This window comes from Rhagoletis pomonella, unplaced genomic scaffold, assembly GCF_013731165.1.
Source record: "Rhagoletis pomonella isolate Grant_MI unplaced genomic scaffold, Rhpom_1.0 Rhpom_scaffold_00030, whole genome shotgun sequence".
Taxonomy (NCBI): domain Eukaryota; kingdom Metazoa; phylum Arthropoda; class Insecta; order Diptera; family Tephritidae; genus Rhagoletis; species Rhagoletis pomonella.
Genome location: NW_023458584.1, coordinates 231,775 through 251,252, shown reverse-complemented (window position 1 = coordinate 251,252; position 19,478 = coordinate 231,775). Strand labels below are relative to the sequence as shown.

The following is a 19,478-nucleotide window of genomic DNA, read 5'->3' as shown; positions in this document are numbered from 1 at the left end:
TGATGTACAAATTACGCAACGGAACCAGTTCATAATAAATTACTCATACGAATGTAAAAAATTGTAGCAATTCAACAATAAAAAAGAAAAAATTTATAAATTTTTCGATTACTTTTTAAATTACTTTGAGGAATGCAATTGGAAAAAATTTTGTTTTTCGAATTCCTTTGAACTGAATTGAAAAAAAAGGAATTGAGAAAAAATTACATTACTAGCACGTAATTTATTCCAATTACAATATGAAATTTCTTTTAAGGGATTTCAAAAAAAAAAATTATAATTACATTTGGAATTACTTCTAAGGAATTGAAAACGTAATCAATTCCTTTGTTGTGAACTGAAGGAATTGATTCCTAATTACAAATACTGAGGAATGTAATAGTAATTGTAGTGTAATTTTATTTACCTAGCTCTGGTGAAGGTGAGGTGAGGTGAGTTTTTTTTTTCCTTTGGTCTCTCCACGCTACCCGCGTATCGAGAAAGTATATTATTTTTAAATATATTATTAATAATATTCACTTAATGCTATTGTTAAATTTATTGATACATTAGCAATACATCATATAGTTGCTTTATCCTTTAACTATGGAGGTGAGTTTTTTGGACATAGTCTATGACCTGGTGGTAAATTTTACCCCTTCGAATTTTAGTTAGAAATTTGAATACAAATTGGTGATTTTATAATTACTTTTTCTTTTAAACTAAGCTACTAGATTTTTAAGTTAAAATAAATACAAAGTTTTGTTTTTTATTTCTTTTAATATCAACGAAAGTCCCACTTCATTTCACAAGGCTATTATTATTCACAAGAACGAAAACATCACATAGTAAACTTAAAAAAACAAAAAAAAGTGTAAAATAAAAATTAATCTAAAACTTAAGGGGCACCTTTTCACAGCAAAACATATATATTTGAATAAATACAAGAGATCATCTTAAAAAAATGTAAATGTAAAAAATACATGTCAACCGTCCATGAAAGAAAAAGTTGCATAAATGTTGAGGAGTGGTAATATTTACACCGGCATCAGCATTTTTCCACCCCCGCTACACCTTCCACAGCAAGAACATAACTGATCAATAAACGACAACAAAATGAGAAGATACTGAGAGAATCAAGTTGCTGGAGCGCAACATAGGAGAGTAGTTCAAACAAATTTAAAGAGGGGGTAAATTTTACCACCACCTCCACAGTTAAAGGTTATACATTTTTTCGAAATTTTTGTGCTCTTTGTTACTGGCAAATGCATTCTTTATGGCTTACTGAGTTATATCTTCATCATAAACAAATTTTTGCATTAATTCTTTTAAAAAGGTAAAAATTCCTTAAATGACTCTGTGAAGTGTTTACGTAGGCTGGCTGCTGCCATGTCGGAGATTTGAAAAATGCTTGCGCCGGTTTATAATCGTATTTTACGTTTGGCATAACTTAAAGGCTCATTGCCTTTTATTCCCAGATGTGCTTTAATTTAGAAAAACTCAACGGACCGATGTTGTTTGAAGTGAAACAGACGATTGCGGATCGACGATATGAGGGACATGTCGTTGCTTCTGTTTTTTTAAGGAATGCAAGATTACGCCGATTGCAGCAGAATTCGTGAGAGTAATTTTGGCGTGACGTCATCGTAGAGTTGGCAACTGAGGGCGGCTAATAAAACTGCTCTCTAGTGATGTGCTGTATTGTCGGTACCCAATACTTCCTTTTCGGTACCCGATACTTTACATTAAGCCTTCGCCATTATATGTATTTCAAGTATAGAAAAAACTGTCATTACTAATTTATATCATATATGCTAAAACACTTGAACTTATCGCAACAGAGAAATATTATTTTATCAGTTTTAACCTTAGTCGATGCAAGGTTCAAGAAAAATGCTGGCACGGTTTTTGGCCACTGCACGGTGAATTCCACTCTCCGCACGCATAGACTTCTGCATATGGAACCATGCTCCAGCCTGTATTTATCACCTTCACCTTTATTCTTATATTAAGTAAACCCTAAATTTGTATTGCTATTTTCATCTAAACCCTTCTCCTTTGCTTCATCTACATATTCATATTTTCCTGTGTTTTTAACCCGCTGCTTAACCATTTCTTAAATTGGGTATCGATATTATCCCAGTACCATCACTTCATTACAACCGCTAAAGAAGTTTCCATTGTACAGTTTTTAGCTCTTACCGTAGCTAAATTTGGCATTGCTTATTAATGAATTAGTTAACTAAGACTTATATCATAAATTATATTTTAATATTTAATACAAATACTTACCTATTCAATTGCCTATTCTCCTTTCAGAGACACTTCGTAAGTATACCGTTCTAGCAGTGCTTCCTCGCATCTCAATTGAAGAGTACACGATACCCGGAACGAATATAAAACTCGAAAAGGGAACCCACATTGCTGTACCTATCAATGCCATACACCATGATCCTGAAATATATGAAAGTCCACACGAATTTCGTCCAGAACGTTTCGCGCCAGAAGAACTACAAAAACGTCATCCGCAGGCCTTTCTCGGTTTCGGCGATGGACCGCGCAATTGTATTGGCCTACGTTTTGCACGCATGCAAGTGCGTGTTGGATTGATAACACTGTTGAAATCTTATCGCTTTACCTTTTCGGAGAAGACACCGCCCAGAATAGATATTATGAAGAAGGGTTTAGTTCTTGTGCCAGATAATATCGTATGGCTAAGGGCAACAAAGCTGTAAAAATTATAGAAAAGTAAACAAATTAACCAACTAAATATAAGGAAGCATTGTTGTAGTAAAAGTTTTGTATAACCCAAAATAGAGCGATGTATATGTATAAACATAAAAGAAATAATTTCCAATATAAACTTAAGTAATCTTAATTTACACTTACTATACTAAGTAATCTACCTGTTTACTATGTAGCAACAATTCCGTTACTGGTCATAAAAATTATAACTTGAAAAACAAATCAAACATTAATTGTTAATTTGTATACACATCTACACACATATGAGGGTTGTTGCGAATTTTCGCATTCGCATTCGCAATTGCGGAGCATCCGCATTAATTTTAACATTCACATTCACTTTCGCATTCGCAATAATTAATGCGGAGCTTTTGCGAAAAACCTGACACATCTGGTTTGGCTTGGAAGCGCTGTTAAAACAACGATCTCGCCATTATGCTAGATTCTTCAAGTGAAGATGAAAGTCAGAAGGATACATCCGACATTTTCATTCTATTCTATTAGATACATATAATGTTCCAATTTTTAAATTCAAGTACTAAATAAAATAAGCATTATTAAATATTACTGAATTCTAAATTTTTTATTTACCTAAATAACTTAATTTTCTTACCTACATAGTTGTTTCTTAAAAATACTTTACATCCGCATTCGCATTCGCATACGCGGATGTCTAAAATTTCACATTCGTAACATCCCTAATACATATGTAACTCGAAATCAAGACTATTTGTTGATAACTTATTAACCCGCCACGAAGTTGGAGTTTTTAGTTTTTAAAGGAATTTTCAGTGCACATGAACATTTGAAGAATGTGCAGCGTTACCTCTATTCTCGTAGAGTCCGGAGTAGGGTGCTCCCTAATATATATCAATATCTAAATTTTTTTATGGGACACCCTTTTGTTTGACGCGTATTTTTTATTATCGTTCCAATGCAGTACTAATTGGCATTTATCGGACTTGTCATTTTTCTACTCAGTAATAAAATAAGACATGAAACTTAGTCATAATTAGAGATTTATAACAGAAAACTACACACTCTGTGGCATCAAGACAGTAACGAACCTAGAGCTCAGCGCTTTAGCCACCTCCCGATGAAATAGCTGACAGCAGTATCGGGGGAGAGGTACTTATTAGACGGCAGAAGGTTAAGTTCGGGAACGGGTTTGACTTTAGACTTCATATGCTTCCTTCTCAGAAAAAAAGGCATCCTTATGTGGGTGTTTCGACCTTTGAACCTACAAAGTCTCTTTTTATCTTTGAGTGTGCTGATATCATTATGTGCAAACTCATTCACCCCGTGCAATCTTACACTTTTCTTTAATAGAATATTATCTTCAAAATGATTTTTTTTTTATGGTAGAAATACAATCGGAATCTTTCCGCTGCCTGCCAGTTAGTAAACATTTCTCCAGCTAAAGTCGTTAGATGAAGCCTTTACGCACAAAGATTAAGCAGTAGGCGCCTTCCTTGAAGTAGTAAACAGAAAAAATTAACTCAGTATAACCATGGTAAACTGTCGAATGTGCAAAAATGCTTTTTCATTTGAATGAGACTTAAGTTGGCAAATCGTCGAATATCTAGTGTTCTTAGAAGTAGAGATACTGGCTCTAACAAAGTGTTGAATCCTCGATTTTTTTTTTTATTCCAAAAAATTTCAATATTTCAAAAACTTGTTTGCTTATTAGGGAGCAATTATTGAATTAGTATAAGTACAAAAATCCAGATTGTATCTACTTGTTATTATAAAATAAAATATTTGCTTTTTTCTCAAACCCCAAGTGCGTGTGTTAACAATAGTTACATTAATTGTTAAACATTACTACATAGTAGTCAAAGCTATTTGCTTATGAGGTTTACTAACTGAATAAGACCAAAATTACAAAAAGTCTTAACCTACTGCTATTTCAATTTAACCACCATCAAGCTTCGCTAACTACAAACGAGCCATCATTTGGCACACACTTACACAAATACGTACAATTATTTTCCGGTAAAAGCTTTTAAGTTTGAAAGCACTGTTAGCCTAGTTTATTGCCAAGAAAGCTTTGTTGCTTTGACGTTAGAAGCTTTTAAAAGCTTTGATTTCTGAATCGCATCGCCTTAAAGCTTTTTAAAAACTTTTATGTTAAAGCAATGCAAAGCTTACAGAGTACTGTTGTTAACAGAAATACGAGAACATATTACCTTTCATATTGGGTTACCTTTCAAAAGCAAAATCCTTCATTCACTGCTAGCCATTGCCAGAAGATACCTCGAAAAACAATTGCCAAACATTTTATAAACTTTCGAGGCTAACTAGTCGCGAACCACACCTACGAAAAGTATTTAGTTCGTAAATTTCAGTGTTGCCTTTTGGTCTATTAATTCATACAATTTACATTTTTCAATTTTTTCACGTTGCATTTGGAATGTTTTTCTTTTATATTTACTTCAGCTCATAGCATGTGTTATACAAAAACAAACTCTGACTGAACTGCCAAATTACTGAATCTCGGGATTATTTTCGAAGTTTTCGAGTTTTCTACTCTTCGCGCTTAACCCTGTAACCGAGTTGCTGCAAGGAGGAGAGTTGCATTTCCTTTAAAAGTTTTAAGTGGTGCATTTTTTCATACTTACAGGAGGAAATATCTTTTAATAGCATGGTGCTGTTAAAATTTCCTAAAACAAAATCTCTGAAAGGGCGCAAAAGTCACATAGTTTTGAAAAGGGGCCAAAAAATCTTCAAAAATTCAGGTCAAAGGGTATTGGCGCCTAAAAAGGGTCAAATTGCCCCTTTGGTCGCGTGAATTATTTAGGAGACAGTAGGCAAGAGATCCTGGAAAGTTTAATAGAAACCGATTTTGGCTATGCAGATAAGCTGCTCATCTATGTGGTGGCTGTAATATTGATTGTAGATTCCAGACAGCCTTAAAACTGATTGAGAAATGGTGCGCTGAAAAGAGTGTATCAATAATTGTCCTAAAGCTCACCAAAAGAAGCAAAGTCAACGTAACTTAATCCCAACCGGAAATTTCGAAGATTTGGTTATCGCAAGAGGGGTAGATTAAGGTTTAATTTAAACAGTTAAAGTCTTTGTAGAAAGTGAAATGGGGCCAAGATAAATATCTTGTCTGACAGTCATCAAGACTTTTGGACAGCTAAAAGACTCTATTGATTGTTTAATTGAGCACGCAAAACTGGGTAAGGGAAGCCCTTTGGTTGGTACCGGGACATAAGGGTTTTGATGTCAACGAATGAGTTGACGTTCACGAAAAACGTGGAATGCAACTAGGGTTGCCAACATTTTCTAAGAAATGTATAGTACTTTTTCAAAAAAATCTGAAAAAAATATAGTAAACTTCAAATATACTATATAGTATTTTTTTTTTAAGAAAAAGTAAAAATGCTTTTTAAGTTTTCGTCTTTTTTCTTTCTTATGCATTTCCTCTATAAAAAAATATATTTCTTTGAAAGTATCATATGCTTTATCGCAATCAATATTTAAATTGATATAAATCAAAAGTTCATTTTTTATTAGTGAGATAGTCGCTTTATTTCTCCCATCTGACCATTTCACAATCTTAATAGTAAAAACTCTTTCTGTGAATGCCGAAATTGCTGGAATAGAGAGCATAAGCGAAATAATTTTAGGTAAAAGCTCAATAACACTATTGAAATAAATATGAATACGCCACAATAAAAATTGACTAATTGTAAGTAAATTTTGTAAATCTTCTTAGTTGCAAATTGCTGAAATATATTTACATTTATAACTGAAGGAATATAGTATTTTTGCATACTGTATTTTTTCTAACAGTATATAGTACGCGGACCCAAAAAATAGTACAATACCACAATATAGTACGGTCGGCAACGCTAAATGCAACAGAGCTTACACATCAAAGCTATGGCGGATGACAATCTTGAAACCCACTCCCACTAAATGAATCTCGGAACGACTTCTGAATTTGAGTCCGGAAGGCCTGACCACTTTCACAGACTATCTGAGTAGACTTCATATTCTTTGGCTAGAATATATTATGAGATTTCCCTCGTAGGTATCATATATCTAAGTACCGTTTTCTCATGTATGTTTTAAAATTTGTTTGCCCTTTAAACACAAATTTTGTTCTGAAAAAAACGTCTTTAAAGGGCAGATAAATTTTACAACCTACATAAGAAAACGGCACTAAGACTCTTATATATCGGGGAGCGATTATCGTCTCCGTTCAGAATCTGAGACATGACACCCTCTAAAAGATTTAGTATTAGAAGTTCTTTTAGATTGGAGTGAACTTTTGTAAGGCCAGCACAATAGATATTTTCTTAGGTCGCGTTTATTTGCTCAACTCACACTGAGCCAAAAGCACAATGGTTTTTTAAACCAAGTTATGGTTTCATTTGTCATGATAAATAAGCCGATTGTAAGAAGTGTGATTCAAGTTGATCATTTGAAAACAAATTTGTCTGGCTGTGCAGAGATGCTTGCTGTTATTGTTGACTTCCAGCGGATTCTGGTTCGAATGCCGCCAGAGGCAGTGTAGTGTTTTCTTTTTGTTTTTCTTATTTACGAAAAAGCACCCGTGAAGTGCAGAACATGATCAAACGACAAAGAAAACTTCTTCAAGTTCAACATTTGAAGGTAAATTTGCAGAACCGCTGTGGCTGAATGTGCAGAGATGCTTGCTTTTATTTGCTTTCAGAAGATGCGGGTTCGAATCGTCTCAGAGGCCAAAGTGTTAAAATGATAATAAAAATTTTTGTTTTGTATCCCCCAATTACGAAAAAGTATAACCATACTCAAACCAAAAAAATCAGCAACCAAAAATTTGGTTAATGTGAACAAAAGTGTGGTTAATACTGCCAAATCTTTGTTGAAATTATCATCCATGGCATTGTTAATTAATATCAAACAAAAATCAAAATAAATTCCTCTTAGTATTTAAATTTGGTAATATTAACAAATTTCTGGTTTATTTTTTTCTCAGTGAATTAGTATAAATATTAGGGCGGGTCGATTTGTAAGGGCCCAAAAAAATTAACAGAGGCACATCACGATTATGATTATTTGGTTCATTTCAAGCATTTTTGCCCCCCAAGAAACCAAAGGTCTAAAAGGAATTTTGAGCCAGCGATTTTTTTCTATCTAGTTTTTTTTTACAAAAAGTAGCTCCGCTGTGGTGTAGTGGGCCGCTGTGGTGTAGTGGTAAGCAGTGCGCGCTTTCACTCATCAGCACCTGGGTCAAGCCCTGGTCAAAGCAACATCGCATTATGTAGAAGAAAGGTTTTTTCTTAACAGCGGTCGTCCCTCGGCAGGCAATGGCAAACCTCCGAGTGTATTTCTGCCATGAAAAACAACTTCTCATAAAAATACAATCGCCGTTCGGAGTCGGCGTAAAACTGTAGGTCCCTCCGCTTTGTGCGACAACATCATGGCGCACGCCACAAGTCGGAGGAGAGGCTCGGCCAAACACTAACGTATGTGTAAGCGCCAATCTATATATATACATATATAGCTCAGCTGTTTAAACAGCTGTATTGAAAACTAGCCAGAATGTGTGTCTGGAGGTTTTTGGGGTCGAGGAATCCATTTCTGGCAATAATTTTTTCTTTTGAGGGCCGCCAGAGGGTGCTTCCGTACTTTTAACGCCAAAATCGCTTAGGCGGTTACATTGCCAAATAAGAAGAAGAAGAAGTTTATCAGTTAAAAAATTATGGGTACCGGTTTGTCAGGCCTTGAAGTTTCAGCGAAAATGGTTCACGTTTACTATTTTTTCCTCCTACCTACCTATAGTCCAAATACCGTGCGGCGGTAAGCCAAGCGAATCGAAGCTAGGCGCCTTCACGCGGAATGAGGAGGAGCGGAGCTGCAAAGATACCGATAAACTTGACTTCAATGAATGACTTCAACAATGTAAGCAGATAGCCCAATCGCTTTGTCATTGAGTGCGCTTCTCAATAAATCAAATAATTTTATGATTTCATTGCACTAAGTATGTTCACATTAAATGTTCTATATAGATATTTATTTCTTAAACTTTGAACTTTTTATACCTTTCATGGGCATGGAATGGTATTATAACTTTGGTCCGATGTTTGTAAGTTCCAGAATAAGAAGAGATATACCCATTCAAATGAATACTTAAATGATCAGAACGTCGAGCTGAGTCGATTTAGCCATGGCCGTCTGTCCGTCTGTCTGTCTGTCCGTTTGTCTGTCTGTCTGTCTGTCCGTCTGTTTGTATGCAATCTAGTCTCTCAGTTTTCGAGATATCCGGATTAAATTTGGTAGGTGGGTGTATTTTTATAATGTTATAAACATTGGTCGGAACCGCAAGAATCGGACTACTATAACATATAGCTTCCATACAACTGATTGTTCAGATATGAGATTTTTCGTTACAACTTCTCCATTTATGCAGATAGGGAAGTGAAATTTTGCAATACTTCCATCTATTATCAACAGAAAACTTAGAGTGGAAATTACAAAGATCGGGTCACTGTAACCTATAGCTCCCATACAACTGATTGCTCAGATGTAAGATTTTTCGTTATAACTACTCCAGTTAAGTAGCTAGGAACATAAAATTTCGCACTGTTGTCACTCATTATAAAAAAATACTTTCAGTCAAAATGGCAAAGATCGGGTTACTATAAACTATAGCCTTCATACAACTGATTGTTCAGAAATGAGATTTTTTGCCATAACTTCTCCATTTATGCAGCTAGAAACATCAAAATTCGCACCGCTTCCACTCATTACTAACAGAATACTTACAGTGGAAATAACAAAGATCGGGTCACTATAACATATATCTCCCATACAACTGATTGTTCAGTTATGAGAATTTTCGTTATAACTCCTCCATTTATGCACCAAGGAACATGAAATTTTACAATACTTCCACCCATTAACAACAGAATATACAGTGAAAATAACAAAGATCGGGTCACTTTTACATATAGCTCCCATACAACTGATTGTTCAGATATGAGATTATTTGTTAAAACTTCACCACATATACAGCTAGAAACATAAAATTTCGCACTATTTTCACTCATTATCAACGGAGAGTTTACAGTAAAATTAAAAAAAAAGATCGGGTCACTATAACCTCTTTATTGCCTCCATACAACTGGTTGTTCAGATATGGAGTGTTACTGTAAAACTCATTTATTTGGACAGCTAAAACCGATAAATTTAGTAAGCTACTTTATAAATAATAAAACAAAGTCTGCTGAGAAAATCGTCAAAATCTATGCTGTATGAGCTTTATCTCTTATACCATTCATTGTTCAGATAGCAGTTTTTGCGATATACATATCTCCTTTATGTTGGAAGCTAAACCCATTAAATTGTGGTGAAAAACACTTAGATTGGTGCTATGTAAGGTATATCTTGTTTAGATAAGATTTTTCATATGTGCGCTGTGAATATATAATTTTTTTCAAATACAGTGATCTGTTAAAGTAAAATTTTCAGATGTTCATGAATGGTATAAAGCCTTCTGTACTGTAAACAATACAACTTTATTTTATGACTTCAAAGTCATATAAATATAAACAAATGGTAAGGTCGGGTGAGGTGTACCAAGAAAATTTCGCTAAGTCACGGTTTTCGAAAAAAAGTGTATATCATTGTAAAGTACATATATATGTACATTAGACTGCATCACTCCCTATATAAAAAAAAAATCAAAATTTGGTACTTTGTTTCCATTGGAATTATAAAATCTATTATATTTTAAGACGTCCACCAAAATATTTCGGAAAAATATTAAGATTTACGTGAACTGGACCAATTTGAAAATATCTCCAAAAATGGAATTTTTTATGAATAAAAATAGTTTCCTAAAGATTTTTTTTTTAAATCCCCTCAAACGACAAACGGTTTAAGCTTAAAAATTTGTATGAATATAGTCTAAAAAGATTATAAAAAAATCTGAACGGAATCATCATAATGAGATTTTTAATGCTGTTTTTTAAGTTTCTTTAAAGGTTGATATAAAAAAACACTCGAATAACTGAATCTAATCTCTTCCGATTTAGACTTGTGATATATTATTGGAAAAGTATTTCCCCCACCCGTTTTATTTCTTTGCTAATAAACTCATTTAAATGATGAAAGAGAAAGGTAGGATGAACAAACGTCATTCAAAGTTGAATTAAGATATGTTGGTATTTGAAAAAAAAAAAAACAATTGGGACAGGAATAACTTCTTTTTGGACAGAAATCAATCTTTGAATAATTAATAAAAGAAAGCATAAAAAATCTCATTATTACGATTCCGTTGGAAATATTTTTAAGCAGATTTTTTAAGCTTAATCTGTTTTGTCATTTTTATTTATAAAAAACGCAATTTTTGGAGGTATTTTCATAATATTTTTCCGAAATATTTTTTTTGGTTATGCAGTCTAATGTACATACATCAGCATTGGGCAGAAAGAGCTTTTACTCTGCTCGCGGCTTTACAAAATGTATAGAAAGCTTAAAAGAGCTTTGCCCGCGCGCAAGGCAGTGCCTATCAGTGACATACATACATTAGGCGTATGATTATTTTTTGCGAAAATTTCTACCTGTTACTCGATACTTAGAAATCGTGAAAAACAACAAAAATAATGTTTTTGTGTCAATTTGTCAAAAAAAAACCTCCGCAGGAAACACTAGTTTTAAACTGTTCATTTCGGTTTCATTAAATTTGTTTCCATTAATTTTAATTACACATTAATAAATGCTAGTATATATAAATTATAAATTAAAAGATATTAAATTTAAATTCAAAGTACGCGGCGTTTTTCAGGTATAAAATACATACAACCTCAACCGCTTTAATTGTTCGTTCCGCACAGATATTACTCCAATGCTGGTTAACAGTAGCGGATTCGCAGATTGCCGGATTTTACTGAGTTTCTTAAAAAAACGGCTGTGTGCTTTTCTAAACTGAAAGGAGGATTTTTCAAATAATGCAAAATCGTTTTTATCAAAGCTGTGGTCAGATAACCAAACACTAAACCATGCACCGCATATAAATTGACAGACTGGAAGCAATTGAGCTTTAAACTTTGGCAATATAATAAAGGCCAAAACTTGCACCATGACAACTATTTCAGCACCTACTTTTCTAATATTTTAAAAAATTCTTCGAATATGTTAATCAGCCCTGTTGTGGTAATTCTTTTTGTCCAGTTTTGTGTTCTTTGGTTGAAAATTTGCTGATAGGTAGCCAAATAAATTCTTTATAGAATACAGGAAAGAGTTACACCGGATGAAAAAAATAAGGTAGCTAAATTTTAGTAAATTTTTTTTTCAAAAAATCTGATGACACTAGGTTAATGTAATTCTAATTTTAGCCAATTGACCATCATTTCACATGTAAAATTTTCTCCTTAATCCGAATATGGAATAAAATTTCATGAAAGTAGACCAGTTTTACAGATATAGCTATACTTCTGTTTTATCGTTTGAAAAAGTCAGTTAACTAAATTGCAATTATCGCCAGACGTGGTCAGCGAATTTCAGTTGTCTTTTCCTTAAAATAAATCGAATTGAATTACTAAAAATTTTCTTAAATCAAGATCATATCCCAGTTTGATATATAAAAACTCATTGTATTATACCATGTAGATTTACTCTTTCCAAAAAAAGGGGAAAAGTCATATGCCTAATGTACATATATTTAGCGCTTGTGCTGGCATATAAATAAAGAGTGTCCCAACAAGAACACGCTTTTTGCATTGCGCTGCATTTTTAATTTTATCGCAATGCATCAGAAAAAAAACGTATAACAATAATGTTAATTATTTGCTATTAGTAGCCATGCAATGGTATTTAGTCGAGCAACGAATCGTTATTGTTAATGCACACTACAAATATTTTTATATTATATTGTTTACAGTCGTGTCATCTCACGTAATGGATATTAGAGCTGACCAGTAAGATCATGCGAGTTGGCGCCTTCCGATTTCTTCCTTTGGAGTTTTTAAAAATCTCTCGTGTATGCCAATAAACCAACAACAATTCCTCAGTCGAAGATCGAAATTGAAATTAGCAAAATCTGGCCACTGGGCCTTTTACATGAAATTTTTATTGAAATGTTTATGGAGAAGAATAAGGGTCTAACACTAAAGACAGGCAGGCCATTTGTCGGATATTAATAACAGTCTATTAACTTTATATAAACATATAAATAAAGCTTAGCGTAAAATAATTTATGACTTTTATTTCACAACGAGTAAATATCCGGCGTGCTTCACTGCGCCTTAAAAGAATTTTTGTGTTGTTACTCCCGCCCAATACTCGAATGGCCTCATTCATAAAAAAGAAAATATATTAAAGAGCTTTATGAGGGGAGATTTTTAAACAAATTTTCGATTTATAGAGCCTTCTTTTTTTATAAATGTGGATGTTAGTTAATATATTTTCGGTAGGTAAAGTATCGGATTTCTCCTGGAAGTTTAATTTATATAATTTATCGAGTCTCGCGCACTTTTTTCAAATGCGTACTAATTCAATATTGGCCTTACCTTATCAGATTAATTGAATTCCAGTTTTCAAGTAGGTGGTAGCCCGCTTGAAAAATATGCTCGACAGTAAATTTTCTTAAATCCCTTTAGTTCAACACGAGTATTATAATATTTTATTTACATATATTATCAATTAAAATGAATAAAATTTTTCAAACAGCTGGCAACCCACTCAAAAATATTTTCGGCAGTAAACTTTCCTAGACCTCTTTAGTTTGATACCTATATTGCAATATTTAATTTGTCTTATTAAATTGTCAAACATGTGGCAACCTTCCACATAACTTTTTTCGTCTGTATGCCTTCTTATTCTTTGCAATATTTAGTTTATCTTACCAATTTACTTCAACAATTGTTATTGAGCTTGAGGCCGCTTTTTTATTGAAAAACTATTCCGATTCATAGCTATCACTTTTACCATTTTTTCAAATTATTGTTGCTTTTCCACAATAGTTTTTCATTAAAAAAAAAAGACATCAATCTCAATAAAGAGTGTTGAATATAATTGTTTTAATAACAAAACCAAATAACTTATCATGTTACTTCAAATGAAATTTTCAAACAGGTGGCAGCTCTTTAATTTTTTCTTCTATATTTTAAGCTAGACCTCAGGCAATACAACAGTGAAAACTGCATTCGATTTCATGCATTAGTTTTCGAGTGATGCGCATACAAACATACAGACAGACAGGTAGGCAGACAGACAGACACAAATTCTAAAAACTGTTGATTTGGCTTCTGTTGCTCTAATAAAGATCCCCCATACTGATTTTTAATTAATATCTATAAGGCACAGACATCGTCCTGCTACAATTTTATTATATGTATAGATTAAAAATCATGGAACACCCATTATTTTGCAAAATTCAATATTTGTCAATGTTATTAACAATCATAATGACATGGCAAATTTTAGAAATATAAGCTTCTCCTAATCTATTCTAATAGATATCGAGTTATATTTCGCACACTAACAGCAATGCCAATTTGTATCAATATTTTTTCATAGTAATTTCAGTAATTTTGTTTTTAAACAAAATTCTTTTGCGTTATTTACGCCACTATAAAACGGCAATTGAACAGAAATATGCGCCAATCGATTATCTTTCGTAAAACTTAAATATATAAATATTTTCGAAAATAATAATAGGGACAAAAATCGTTTTACAGTTTATTAAAGGAAAATTTCTGCATAGTTGTTTTTTTATGATAGCATGAAAAACACAAAAAAAATTTAATTGTTAAGAAAGAGAATCATTGAAAATTCGAGTATGTATAACTCTTTGGCATTGTTGTTTTTGTATAATAACGTATAAATATTTATATAAGTGTACGAAATTTCATCTCCATAACTATTATAGCTTAGGAGGAAAATTTTTTTTTAAGTTAGGATGGCAACTTTGCCAAGAATGGTGTCATTTTAAGATATTGCACGATAAAATGAATATGAATATGAAACGACGCACGATAGCTACAAATTTATCGCCTTATTTAGATTGCATCTTAATCCTGCAGAAAAAAATTATCAATTGTTAAAAAATAACCCACTTGTAGCTAGCTTTTTTGCGGGATTTCTATAAAATGTATAACTTGTAGTTAGCTACAAAAAGCTAACTTGAAACAAGTGGACAAGTAATGTAGAAGTAAAGCTTGAGATTGTTTTCTTTAAACGCGTTTCTATTTAAATGTCCTGCACTTCGCAAATACTTTATCGAATCGAGAATAAATAAAAGGAAGATCGAAATTCCATATTATCATTTTGAAGTTATGTCTGACGGAGTTCGAATGTGGGACCACCTACAGCAGAATATGTAAACAAATATGAAATGTGATAAAATAAATAAAGTAAATAAAAAATAAAACTAAAAAATAAAAATAAAAATAAAATATTTTGCTTTTCCTATTGATATTTTATGTACAAAAGTAGTTAGTTACAAGTTAGTTACAGCAAATGCAGACGTAACCACCCTTGACTACATCTAATGCAGAGGTAAGCGAATTATAGCTCCTTCGTAATCAACCTAAAGTTAGCTTATAGGTAGATACATTTCCTGCAGGGACGCGTTTACATACAGGCATACACATGTAAGTACACATACATATGTATGTGAATTAACGCATGTATTCATGTCTAACTCTATAAACTGAATTATGTCTATCTAGTAGTGCAGTAGAGTTTCTGCAAATCTGTGCGACAGTCGCTTAAAATACATCTGTTGCGCAGGCAAGTAATTTCCAAAGGAGGTATTAGTGCTTTAAATATTTTAAAATGAAGGAAAATACTCCAAATCAAAATAGCAACTACTAAAAGTGAAAACTCCGAAAATTATCTGTACTAGTTAAAAAAATTAAATCTCTCCTCCACTACCACTATTCCTGCCAACTCCAACGCTACAAAATGGATTTCTACCTTATAATATTCATCACACTTTTCTCGCTGCTGATCAGCTACCTGCACTACAAGTATCAATACTGGGAGCTGCTGGGTGTACCTCAGATGAAAATGAACTTTCTATTTGGTAACATCTCTCGCCTGCGTAGCATAAGCAGATCGGAAATTGTGAGCGATGCCTATCAGCAATTTCGTGGCAAGGCCAAATTTGTTGGTACATACATCTTCACCAAACCATTGTTGGTAATACTCGATTTGGATTTGGTGAAGGCTATTCTTATTAAAGATTTCAATAAATTCACCGATCGTTTTCAATATAGTGCCGATCTTGGCAATTCAATCAGCGCAAATCTTTTTGCTCTGCACGGTGAGAGGTGGCGCCCATTGCGCATCAAACTTTCACCCACATTCACATCGGCCAAAATGAAGTTTATGTTTCCCACACTGGTGGCGGTGGCACGTCAGCTTGATGAGGCCTTCAGCGAGGAATTGACGCAAGCCAAGGACGGTGTTATTGAGCTGCACGACATGATGGGACGCTATACTACCGATGTTATCGGCACTTGTGCCTTTGGTGTAGAATGCAATAGTTTGAAAGATCCTAATGTAGAATTTCGGCGCATTGGACGGCAAATTTTCTATCCAAATTTTCTTTCAATACGCCTGCGCTTGTTTTTGATCACCTATTCGGGGATATTTAAAATATTAAAATATTTTAGGCGCACAACCAAAGAGGTTGAAGAGTTTATAATGCGGCTGGTGCGTGACACGGTGCGTCTGCGTGAGGAGCAGAAAATTCAACGCAACGATTTTATTAACTTGCTGATTGAGATGAAAAATACTAGGGACGAAAACGGTAAACCTATGTTGACTTACGAAGAGATGGCTGCACAGGTATTCATCTTCTTTGCTGCTGGATTTGAGACCAGTTCGAGTAATATGACTTATGGCCTATATGAGATGGCCAAGAATCCGCAGTTGCAGGAGAAATTGAGAGCTGAAATTGTCAAAGTGCTGGAGAAGTACAGCGGCGAGTTGACTTACGAGGCGATGATGGAAATGACCTATTTGGATCAGGTGATCACAGGTACATAAGTGAGACTAAATGATAGAGTCGATAATTATGGGCATTACGTCGTACAATCTTACAGGCAAACAAACAAAAGTTCGCTATACACCCCTGAGTGAGTCCAAAGTATTTTTGCAAGGCAATTTCGAAAAAAAAAACAAATGTGTATGCTTAACCTAGGGGTGCAAATATTTCGATAACACCTATATTCGGCAATAAAATAGTTCTACTTCCTACAAAAATTAATCACTTTTTCTGGGCTTTAAGATTTTAAGACACTGAGATGGCCGATGGAGTTTCTATTCATTCTATTCCGAGAGTAGTCCAACAAGGCGCTTTATAAATGAGTAGATAGATAGGTAGATTTGGCTGGTACTGCTACGCAGGGAGTTTTCACCCTCGCTTGCTGAACCATTTTGAATCCTTGAGGAAATTCGTCAGGCACCTAAAGTTTAAATCTGCCAATTCGTCAAGGTCGATAATGCGGGATAGTTACAGAGAATGTCTCCTACTCCTCGTTGTTTTTCCAACTTTTGCGGCATTTAGGGTATGGCACTCCGAGCCATTCTGCGTTTTTACCTATAAGACAGACGTCTATTGGAGTACCAATTGTGTGAGATATATCCTGCCTCTTTAGATCCCACACAGGACAAGTTTTTCGTCGACAGATCGTAGTTAGTTTAAAGCAATTTGCTAGCGGCGAAGGGCATACCCTCTCCGCCGTTAATTTTTGAACCATCTGTGAAAATTACTGCATATACTACCGGGTGGAGGATAATAGTTTTCTATGCACACCTCCTTACTAAGGATTTTCATGGCGAAGTTTCTATTCGGAACCAGAGTTTCAACACAACGGTCTGGGTAACCCGAAAAAAACTATAATTTTCCTTCCAGCTCAGTTTTCAGCTGCAGAAGTTGCACTAGATTGGATAGTGATGGGCAACAGTTTGTCTTAATTTTGTTCTTCGAACTCGTTATGTAAGCAGAGTTTTCCAATAATTTTCACAGAAAATGACACTGGCGCATATACTGAAACTCGAAGTGGTCTCCTCATGACTGCTTACAAAAGTAGATGCGGAATCTCCTCTCTCTACATAGGTATTTGTATTAAATATATTGCCTTTGAGCTTTTCTAAAAATGCATACATAGCCAGCGTGCATAGCAGGGGAACCAGGACTCTCCGCCACTGGAGGGCAGCCACTGGTGGCCGTAACTAGGTGTCAGAGGTCTCCTAGCTCAACTTCTATAGTTTTAGAAGTCATCGTATTTGTGACCTAGACGGTTATAAAGTTAGAGATATCTGTTCTTGTCATACCCAAGGATATGGCTTCGTAAGAGATATTGTGAAAACCAACTGATATAAGTACCAAGAAATGTTTTAAATTATTGCTGTGGTAATAGATTTTCCCGCTTACTGACTTACGCATAGTGGCTTCGTCTTGAGATATGTAAGTCTCCCTGATGAGAGTCATATAGCGTTTTTTTTTTAATATTTTGATTAGAAAGGAGTTGAAGCTGATTGGTCCATACCAACTTTTACTAAAAAATTTATCAAGTTTCTATATAAAAGACTCAAACACATACATACATACATAAGCCCTATATAAATATTAGTGGAAATTTTTGGAGTGATTGACATACTGATAACAATTGCTTAATTTTTTCTTCTTTCTAGAAACTCTTCGCAAATATCCTGCCTTGGCATCGCTTACACGCATTTCAGTCGAAGACTACAAATTGCCCGACACCGACATTACACTTGAGAAAGGCACACGCATTTTCGTACCAATCAAGGAGATACACTACGATCCGGATATATATAAAAATCCACACGAATTCCGCCCGGAACGCTTCGATCCAGTAGAAGTGCAAAAGCGTCATCCTCAAGCCTTCCTCGGCTTTGGCGATGGACCACGCAATTGCATTGGCCTACGTTTTGGACGCATGCAAGTGCGTGTTGGATTGATAACGCTATTGAAATCTTATCGTTTTAGTTTGTGCGAGAAAACGCCAAAACAAATAGAGATATCTAAATATAGCATAGTGCTAGTACCAGGCAGCGAAGTATGGCTGAAAGTGGAGCGGCTGTAAACGCATACATATACTGAGTACGTACATGAGTGGGGCCAGATAAGTCTTAAGATTATTCATACCTACATACATATGTATGTCTAGAAACAGACATGATAAGATATCGTTGTAAGTATGTGATATTATAAGAAATATAGTACACTGCCTAATTTATGTAGAGATGTATACATGGCCGGCTTTAACGAATTGGGCACCCCAGGCGAATCATGCATTGACGCCCTTTTCTATTTGATAATAACAAACTATTTATTCTAAAATCTTGAACCAAATTTTTGAGAATCAATAAAAATATATGTTTACAGCTATTAAGTAAAGGATTCCAAATACACAGGAAAGATTTACTGAAGCTGAATTTTTTGTGTTCGCAAACTGTGTGTAAAACTGTCAAAATCTATATTACACAAGATACAGTAGAATTGAGAATTTTATTTCATACATAAAACCCCCAGCGTTTTGGATTTTAGTAAGCTATAGATATTAATTTTGTTTTAAGTTTTCTTCTTTCAAGTGGATTACTGCCAATCATGATAAAAATAAAGAAAAGTAGAATCGTTTTCTCAATTCGGCGGCAATGATTTGTTTTTGAATATATTGAGTTGGCAGTTGAGTTGAGTTGAGTTAAGTTAAGTTAAGTTAAGTTAAGTTAAGTTGAGTTGAGTTGAGTTGAGTTGAGTTGAGTTGAGTTGAGTTGAG

At 34.2% G+C, this 19,478-nt stretch overlaps 2 protein-coding genes across 2 annotated transcripts; both read left to right on the top strand.

Moving 5' to 3' along the window:
• Nucleotides 1–1,566: 1,566 nt before the first annotated feature.
• Nucleotides 1,567–2,842, top strand: LOC118749670 (probable cytochrome P450 6a13). The gene is made up of 2 exons (XM_036484469.1): nucleotides 1,567–1,597; nucleotides 2,299–2,842. The coding sequence occupies exons 1-2, from the start codon at nucleotides 1,567–1,569 to the stop codon at nucleotides 2,712–2,714; spliced, it is 447 nt and encodes a 148-aa protein (XP_036340362.1). The 3' UTR covers nucleotides 2,715–2,842.
• A 12,631-nt stretch (nucleotides 2,843–15,473) lies between these two features.
• LOC118749668 (cytochrome P450 6a9-like) lies at nucleotides 15,474–19,206 on the top strand. The gene is made up of 2 exons (XM_036484467.1): nucleotides 15,474–16,711; nucleotides 18,370–19,206. Exons 1-2 carry the CDS (start codon nucleotides 15,631–15,633, stop codon nucleotides 18,783–18,785), a joined length of 1,497 nt encoding a protein of 498 aa, XP_036340360.1. The 5' UTR covers nucleotides 15,474–15,630; the 3' UTR covers nucleotides 18,786–19,206.
• Nucleotides 19,207–19,478: the final 272 nt, after the last annotated feature.

What these genes read in the sequence shown, in the direction of transcription:
- LOC118749670 (XM_036484469.1), top strand. Translation starts at nt 1,567, where the DNA reads ATGCAAGATTACGCCGATTGCAGCAGAATTC. An exon ending in CGCCGATTGCAGCAGAATTC is followed by an intron (nt 1,598 to 2,298) that starts GTGAGAGTAATT and finishes TTCTCCTTTCAG; the next exon opens with AGACACTTCGTAAGTATACC.
- LOC118749668 (XM_036484467.1), top strand. Translation starts at nt 15,631, where the DNA reads ATGGATTTCTACCTTATAATATTCATCACACTTTTCTCGCTGCTGATC. An exon ending in TTTGGATCAGGTGATCACAG is followed by an intron (nt 16,712 to 18,369) that starts GTACATAAGTGA and finishes TCTTCTTTCTAG; the next exon opens with AAACTCTTCGCAAATATCCT.